The following is a 9,734-nucleotide window of genomic DNA, read 5'->3' on the forward strand; positions in this document are numbered from 1 at the left end:
ATATTTTTATACTTGTTTCAATTGCAATTCAATATTAAATTTTTTGTTAAAAACTAATAAAATTGTCATTTCAATAAAATTTAGAGTACAATTAATTAAAATTTAAAAGTTTAAAATTTAATTAATAAATTTTTAAAATTTAAGGTGCAATTATAATTTTTTTAAAAAAATTAAGATTTTTTTAATAATTTGTCATAAAATTAAAATTTATAATATTAAAAATCATTTATATTATTTAGGCAATTACATGAGAAATCAAAGTAAACAAAAATGAGAGGAGCTTGGTGTTTTTAATAGTATCTCTCTTTTTAGATTTATCTCTCATATGAGGTTTATATTAATTGATAATGACTATTTTATAAAAAATATATATATAAAAATAAATGTGTTTTTTTATAAAAAGACTTGTCTCTTTAAAAAAGATGTATGTAGCCTATCTCCAATAATGAAAGACCCCACACTACGAGAAATTGGTTATCTCTTTATAATTAGGCATCGATTGATCCATTTATGCAATCTCTTTCAAAAAGTTACTACCAATATTATTTACTCCTTAGAATGGGAAAGAGAATAAAAAAAAATTATAGGAAAAATAGATAAAATTTTTATTCATAATCATTTAATTTTGAGTTTTTTTAAAAGAAAATAACATGGAAAAATAGATCTGTTCAATACACTTGTTAAGATGACTACATACCATGTTATTTTCTTTTAAAAAAAGTAATAAATCTCTTGAGATACGTAAAATATATAAAATTAATATATAAGTGCTTATTTTATAAATAAGTGTATTGAACAGACCAAAAATCCATATAAAAGTAATCTATGTCTATGGATTATTCAAATTTTTAAAGATGAAGTCAAATTATCGTTTGATCCTTATAAATTTTTAAAGATTTTCAAGTTGGTCCTTTTTAGGCTGAAAAATAAAAATAAAAATCATTCCTTAAATTAAATGGCTATTTAATTTAAAACAGTTTTGATTACTTTGGGCCACTGAAATATTTTTCAGTAATTAAAATTAATTTTAGTGTATTTTCTAATTTAGAAACATGAATAAACTTGTTTATTCATTAAATTAATTTTAGAAATTAATTATATTAAATTTAATTTTATAATTTACTATTAAAATTAATTTTTAAATATGATTAGAGGTTTGAATAAAATTATTTTATACATAAATTATTTTTTATTATCACCAAAATTAAAATATTAAATTTTTTATTTTTTAATTTTAGCACACAAAACTAATAATAAATATAATATAAAATAATGATTAATTTATATACATTTAATATTATTTATTTGCATAATGAATGGTTATAAGAAAATTTTAAAAAGTTCAATATGTATGAATGAATGGTTGGATCTTTTTGCTAATTTTTAAATAAGTCTTGCGTGTTGTATCTTTTCTTATTACTCTGAGATTGTAAAAAAAAAAAAAAAGAGATGTTGAAAATTACATAAGCATTGGAGGAGCCCTTTTTTATTTCTAAAAATCAAAGAAGTTATCACGTATGTTTTTAAATTATCAAGTTCCCTTTATGCCTCAAGTGATATGTAAGATATACAACAATAATGTCTATGCATGAGATCTTAATAGAAATTTTAGAATTAAAATTTCTAATTAAAATTTTAAGTAAATGTTAAGGACACAATGACTTATCACCTATTGTTATAGCATAAAATTAGAATTTGGTTTTTATTAACTTGTTAGGCAAATTCAAGATTGATTTTATTCAAATATGTTGAAATATTTGATATTTTTTAATATGGTTTTACTTAACTAAATTATTTGATTTGGATGGACAAACGCTTGAGCATATAAGTTTAGAGTAAGAGTTAGTCATAACATATAAGATATGATAAAGACAAAGAGTTATTACCTAACTGATATAGGAGTCACATAGAAATGTGATTGATAAATTATATTATCTACCTAATTTAATTTATAATAATTTGTTACGCAAACTCAAAATTATTTAAATTAAATGAGATCCTAGCCTATTAAGAGATTTACCACTGAATTTTCTAAATTAATAAATAGGGCTATTAATTTGAATAAAATAATGAAAGACTAATTAAAGATGAAAGACATTATCCAATAATTAGAAAAATACATGAGACTATTAATTAAATATCTCTGCATGAATAGAATCTAATTCTACTATGAGTAATTATCTATTCTTATGTAGCATACTTGATGCTAACAAATTAACTAAATTAAACTTCTTGGACCGCTATCGCATTTTGAGAATTGTTCTTAAAAGAGATTGTATATTTTCGATCAAGAAGCACCTAGTATTCCTAATGAGAATGCTAGTAATGTTGTTAAGGTTTAGTATATTCGTCATATTGATGATGATGTGCAAGCTACATGTATGATTAATGAGTTGCAAAATTCATTATTTTTTTCTTATTAAAGTCTATGATTTTGATATAAACAATTGATTTTTGTTTGGAATTTGATTTTGGGATAGCCTTTGAGCCAAAAATGAGAAAAGGAACCGAAAGATGCGGTTTTAGAGTTTTTTTTTCTAACTGGAGGTATAGTTTTGCTCAAGGCTATAACCTAAGCCGAGGGATAGATTACAGATCTCGATTTTGCCAATTGTACAAAATTTAAAATTGTTTCAGATAAATGCAAATATAATCAGATCATAATTAGTATAAGAGTCATCATAAAAGTAGTAGATTTATTTTACTTTTTCTTTTAAATTGTGAATAATTATCTTTTTATTTGAAAAAAATATATATATAAAGACTGTTTTAGAAGTAGAAAATTATCTCTTTTGATCACCTCCTCTCTCTCTCTTTGGATTTCACTTGGCCAAATACTTTCCCTTCTTTTTTTATTTTTTTATTTTTTATAATTTTATTATAACTCTTATAAGTTAAACTATTTTAATTAGTTGAAAGTTAATCAAATTAAAATTTATTCAAAATCGTGAGGTTTTTCATTCAGTTTCGAAGCCTTAATTGTAATAATGGAGTAAATTGGCCCAGTTTGACGTTTCAAGCTAGCCATTACTCATCACTTGCAGGAAGTCATCAAGTCTTCACCACCACACCCGTCTACGTCTCAGTTAGCTAGTCAAGTACATGCACTTATTTGAAATTAATAATTCTCCAAAAATTCAATTAAATTGATTTTAGTAATTTATTTTTTTAATTTAAAAATATTTCACTTTAAAAGAAAATATAAATCATAAGTAATTAAAAAAAATTATTTAAATTATTTTCTGATAAAATAAATTATTTTAAACAAAACTAATAAATAAATATCTTAACTATGAAAATAAAAAATTAAGTGTCAAAAATATATCTATAATCATTTAGACAATTAGATGAGAAAATTAAAGTAAATATATTAAAACTAAAAGAAATTTAGCTAAATCATTCTTCAAACAAATTTACATATATATTTTATGTCAAGTGTCCGTCGAAAGGGATAGAACTGCATAAAATAATTTCCAATAAAGGAGAGATTGATTTGAGTCTCTCTTGTGATTCTAGTGATGCCACATGAGAGCATGAAAAAAGAAAAAAACTTATATTTCCAATAGAATTCTCTCTTTTTGGATCGATTTCTCACATGAATTCACATTGATAATTTTGATGGCTACTTTATTAAAAAAAAAAAATCAATGTGTTTCTTTTAAAGAGTTTCTCTAAGAAAGACATATATAGTATCCCTTTAATTGTGACTTTTCAAATATGTGATCTCTCTCAGAAAGTCACTATAATACTGTTTATCCCTTAGAATGAGAGAAGGGAATAAAGGGAAAGTCATATGTACCATAAATAATTTTCATCTAATAGTCATTCAATTTTGAATATTTTTTATTTATGTTGCTCGATTTTAATTTATTTCAATAAAATATTTAATTTTAATTCTATTTTAATAGAAATCATTTTAATTCGCTATTCTAAATTATCAAGCCATCCATCTATTATCCATCCGTTCTTATATATTTATATTCAATTAATTGATAATTATTTATTAATAAGATTATATTATTTTTAATATACTTATTGTTAAATTTTATAATCAAGATATATTAATTTGCTATTTAATTTGAATTTTTCTAAATTTTTTATTCTAAATTGGTGCATATTTATTCAAACTTAAAAATCTTAATGCCAAGAAACCATTCCTTCTTTTGTTTTTCAAATAAGTAATAGAGTACAAATATTTAATTTTATGGTAAGCAATAATTTAATCTTTTTAATTTAATTTTCGTATTAATCTTTATCCGAGAAATAAGATAACTTCTGTTGTAGTATTATTTATTTAAGTCTTATTAAACATGAATACTTAAACATATTTATAAATTTATATTTGTATTATTATCATTTTTTTATTAGATAATAAGGCTCAAAATTTAATATTAATAAGTATTTTAATTAATATTAACTAAAACTTATTTAATTTTACAATTCAAACATTTTTAAAAGATTATAAATTAAAAGAAAATATTCTTTGCTGGCTTCAGCTAAGAAGCAAAAGCGAGCAAATAAGATTGTGGATATCTAATTTCAAAAAAACAGATTGTAGAAAGCAATGGCAGAGTAATTCGAAAGAAATGAACGTTTCTTTGACTTCCTTGTTGTGGTTGATTGTATTCCTTGCAGATCATGGATTATGTTTTGAAGATTGCAACACAACGAGATGTGGGAGCTACGGCCCAGCCGTCCGGTTTCCGTTCCGAATCAGAGGCAGGCAACCACGCCACTGTGGCTATCCTCAACCTGAGTTTCACCTTTCTTGCTCTGCGAAGAATGACACCGTTCTGGAGCTGACTACTTCATGGAAACTCTTCATCCAGAAAATTGACTATAAATCTCAAGTTATTTATGCTAATGATACAGAGGGTTGCCTTCCAAAAGGGCTTTTGAATTTCAATATTTCTCTTTCTCCCTTCCATTTTATGGGGGATAGTTATGAACGCACCTTATTCAATTGCTCTTCAAGCGGAGGTTGTGAGTCTTATCCCCAAATCCCATGTCTCAGTAGTCCACAATATCAAGTCTGTGCAGTTTATTCCGGTCGCTCTGTTGGTGACTTGGACCTTTTGTCTTGCACTAAAATACGTGACATTCCATATGATTATCTCTATTCCGAGGAAAGTATTATTGGTTTGAGATGGGTCAATCCCAAGTGTACACCTTGTGAAGTTAAAGGCAAGTACTGCAGATTGAACACCAACAGTACTTGGTCTGAAACTCAATGCTACGGCAGGCTCAAGCCACGCAAAGGTAATACTTTGTTTTTGCTTCATGTCAATGAATTACTTCAAAATTTTATATAATTTCTTTTATAATTTATAAATACTAAATCAATCTCATTTGCATCTTCAACTTCCAATTTCTGAATTTTCCTCTAAACATCAACTTGCAGCCAAAATTCATAAAGTTAAAACATGAGAATCTAACGTTGCCGTGATGTTTTTGCAGGGCAATCAACCAAATTTATAGAAACAGGTGACCTGTCTTCCCTCTTATCTTCACTTCTAACATGGTTCATTAGTAATTTAGGACATGGGTTTTCTTGATTATGAATGTTTTTATACATCGGCAGGTGGAATCCTAGGTTCACTTCTTCTTGTAGTAGCATCCATTCTACTCTACCGCAAATACAGGTTCAACAAAACAGAAAGAGAATATCAGTCCAAGATTGAAAATTTTTTAGATGACTACAAATCCTTCAAGCCTACTAGATATTCCTATGATGATATTAAGCGGATGACTAACCAATTCAAAGACGAATTAGGCCAAGGAGCTTATGGAACTGTGTACAGAGGAAAGCTATCAGACGAAATTCTGGTAGCTGTTAAAGTCCTCAACAGCTCCACAGGAAATGGAGAGGATTTCGTCAATGAAGTTGGAACTATAGGTAAAATCCACCATGTCAACGTGGTTCGCTTGGTTGGATTCTGCGCTGACGGGTTTCGAAGGGCTCTAGTTTACGAGTACTTGCCAAATGATACCCTACAAAAGTTCATCTCTTCGGCAGACACCAAGAACCATTTCCTTGGCTGGAAAAGGCTGAAAGATATTGCTCTTGGAATTGCTAAAGGAATTGAATATCTTCATCAAGGGTGTGATCAGAGAATCCTCCATTTCGATATCAAACCACACAACATCTTGCTTGATCATGACTTCAATCCCAAGGTCTCAGATTTTGGATTGGCTAAGTTATGTGCTAAGGATCAGAGTGCAGTGTCCATGACAACAGCTAGAGGGACCATTGGCTATATTGCACCTGAAGTGTTCTCAAGGAACTTTGGTAATGTATCCTACAAGTCAGATGTTTACAGCTTTGGGATGTTAGTGTTAGAAATGGTCGGAGGAAGGAAAATCGTCGATGTAACAGAAGAAAATGATGAGCAAATATACTTCCCGGAATGGATTTATAATCTCTTAGAAGAAGGAGAAGATCTTAGGTTCGAGATCGAGGAAGAGGGAGATGATAAAATTGCAAAGAAACTTGCAATTGTGGGACTCTGGTGCATTCAATGGAACCCAACAGATCGGCCTTCAATGAAAGTTGCAGTTCATATGTTGGAAAGGGAAGGAGAGAATCTACCAATACCTCCCAACCCATTTAGCTCTGCAGTTCCAACAAGAATGAATGCAAGAAGAACAAGGAGACAGCTTCACCAAGAGTTGGAGGCCATCTCAGAAGCAGAGTAAATTCATAAATTGAGTGTTTGGCTTACTAGTTATGACTTATTTAATCTGCCTATGAACTTGTTTACCTAAAATTTAGCAATTACAACCAGCCTACCAGCTGAGCTCATAGACTGATTGAACTGAAGCTGATGCATATATATATACTTTCGGAATTTTGGAGTAATAGACTGTAAATTTATGCATGTAATCTCAAAATCCCATCAACTGATATGTTGATTTTTAGATTTTCTTGAATGGTGATAAGGATATGAAGGCCTTATAATCTAAAGTTGGAGAATTAGTTGAGTCAACTATGTGGAAGAATTTATATAGTTGAAAGCAGGAGAAAATTCAGCTTGTTTAGCTAATTTTTTTTTTTTTTACCATTGAAGGCTCAAATAAAAGAAACTTAAAATTTCGAACTAAAAAACTCATTAGCTAACTGTTATTGTATTTGAGAGACCGTTGCATAACTGCACAAAGTGTTCGGTAACTGTATCGATGTAATTGAAACAAGTTATGGTGAATTTTAAAAAATTTGAATTTAATTTATAAAATTTTATAAAAAAATCAAATTTAACTCTTTAAAATTTTATTTAAATAGTATTATCTTTTAAAAAAATATAATTAAAATAAAAATAATTTTAAATTTATAAAATATAAAATTAATATAAATATTTGCGTGAATTATAAATGATTTAACCTATTTAACAAGTTTATAAACGAGTGTATTATTGAATATGTTTATGATCTTGCTTTTAAACTTACTTACAAACTAACTCACGAACTTAACAAACAAATTTGATCAATGAATCTGCTCGTAAACTTAAAAATGAGCTGAGATTATGAATTTTAATGAGTTGAATATTATTGAATTCAAATTTAACTTATTTACTAAACGAGTTTAGGAATTAAATTAAAAATTAGCTCATTTAGAAAGTAAATCGAGTTTGGTCGTACTTTTATTAAGTTTATTCTTAAATAATTCATGAATAATTTGATTTGTTCACATCCACTATATGAATATATATAAAAGATTCCCTTTTGTAAGGTAGAACTCTTGGTATTTTTAATGGTATTACTTATATTGTTCTTCTTCAATCATGAACGCACTATTTATATTTAAGGGTCAACGCGAAAATTATATTTAATTTATTAAAGTATTTATTAACACAATAATTATATTTAAAAAAAGCTAAACTATGGATTTAATAATTTTTTTTTAAATGAAAATTAAAAATTGAGATAGTAGAACTGAAACCTCTCAAATTTATTTAGATGTATTTACCACTAAACTAAACCTATGAGTGCTACATTTACATTTAATAAATTTTAATTCAATATAACTATTCTAATTTAATTAAAATTAGATTTTAATAAAGATATAATTCTAATTATTAAATTTTTATTTATATTTATATTCAATCTACTTGATATTGTAGAAATTAAATTGATTATTTAGTTGGAATAAAACTATATTATGATTGATTAGACCTAAAAAAAAGAATGGGAGATAGTGGATGTCCACGACAACTATTTCGATACTCAAATTAGTATACTGAAAAAGAGAGTGAATGTAATGAACTACTTAAAACTTTTATGTGAGACAATAATGTACCTTTATTTCTGTAATTATTCTCCATTTATAATGTAAAAGATAAATATAATATTTTCTGATAATTTAAGAGATGTAATCAACTCATTGATAAGAAATCTTCACTGAATAATTGATCGAAAATTCTGTGTGATCGCAGACATAAAGAGGATCTGTGGGATTGTAGCCGTTAATGGTAACTTTTTTATGGAGTCTTACTCTGAAATTGAGAGGGCGAGTCTATCCGACTTAAGGCTGATCTGTCTTGAAATGTCTGAATCTTTTATTTTACGGGTGAAACTGCATATTGATTTATTATATTTTTGTCACGTAATCTTATTTTATAGTCATAATTCACTGCCTACTTTAAATAATTATAGTGTAATACCACTATTAGTATTTAAAAATTAAAATTTCAAAGGGTACGGCTACCAACCTCTTTAAGTACATTATTCTTCTTTCTTCAAAAATTAACTTAATAAAAATCACTGCATTTCAGGTAATTCAGGTAATTCTTATACCGTAAAATAATGTTTAATTCATGTTAAATGACTAGTTTTAAAAAATTAATTTAATAGAAATCATTGCATTTCAGATAATTCAGGTAATTCTTACACTGTATATACATGAATATTATTTGTTAATTGTTTCAAAAACTTCAACGCTGAATACATAAATAGAACAATAATCTCTTTTAAATACTATACAACAGTGGTTATTTATCATTTGTGCAACGCTAAGAAGATTTTTATTAAGCTCTGGAATTAGCAAAATATTAGAAATTAATGAGCATCATACCTTTTTTTATATGAAATGCAATTGAACATTTTCCTTGAACTTCAATAATTTGTCACTATTTTCTATTTTCACTTTAATTAGCATTGATAGATTTATCCAAAGAGATTGACAGATTTATGGCAATGTAAATAATTGTGCGACTATTATCCGCATTCTACATAGGAAAAAAAAAGTTTTTTTAAAAATTTATTAATTAATTGTTTTATTATTTTTAATCATTAAATATTTTATTATTTAATACTCATGTTTGAAAAATTTATTAGTTAATCTTTTAATTTTATAATAATATATATTAATTAGTCCTTTTGGGTTGAGAATATTTTAGAATTTTTTATGAAATATAACAATTAAAATTGATAAATTAATTAGTAGTCTTTTTAAAATTCTAAAAATATTTTAATATATTTTTTAAAATTAAAAAAATTAACTAATGAGATTTCATATATCTTAGAAATTATTTTTTATTTTAAATATATATTTTCTTTAATAAAATATAAACTCGAAGACTTTTAAATTTCTTGTTGATGGTTTTAAATTTTATAATAATATACCTATCCTATGAGATGACTGGCATATAAACTGAATTATTTTTAATAATCATAAAATTATTAAAAGGTTAAGCTCTATCAATATTTGAACTCTTGACCTTATGATTCTAATATTCTTC

General features: G+C 26.2%; 1 protein-coding gene across 1 annotated transcript; it reads left to right on the forward strand.

Moving 5' to 3' along the window:
• Positions 1–4,517: 4,517 nt before the first annotated feature.
• On the forward strand, positions 4,518–6,918 carry LOC122723490 (rust resistance kinase Lr10-like). The gene is made up of 3 exons (XM_043955724.1): positions 4,518–5,259; positions 5,458–5,484; positions 5,582–6,918. Exons 1-3 carry the CDS (start codon positions 4,587–4,589, stop codon positions 6,694–6,696), a joined length of 1,815 nt encoding a protein of 604 aa, XP_043811659.1. The 5' UTR covers positions 4,518–4,586; the 3' UTR covers positions 6,697–6,918.
• The last annotated feature ends 2,816 nt before the right edge of the window (positions 6,919–9,734 follow it).

This window comes from Manihot esculenta, chromosome 4, assembly GCF_001659605.2.
Source record: "Manihot esculenta cultivar AM560-2 chromosome 4, M.esculenta_v8, whole genome shotgun sequence".
Taxonomy (NCBI): domain Eukaryota; kingdom Viridiplantae; phylum Streptophyta; class Magnoliopsida; order Malpighiales; family Euphorbiaceae; genus Manihot; species Manihot esculenta.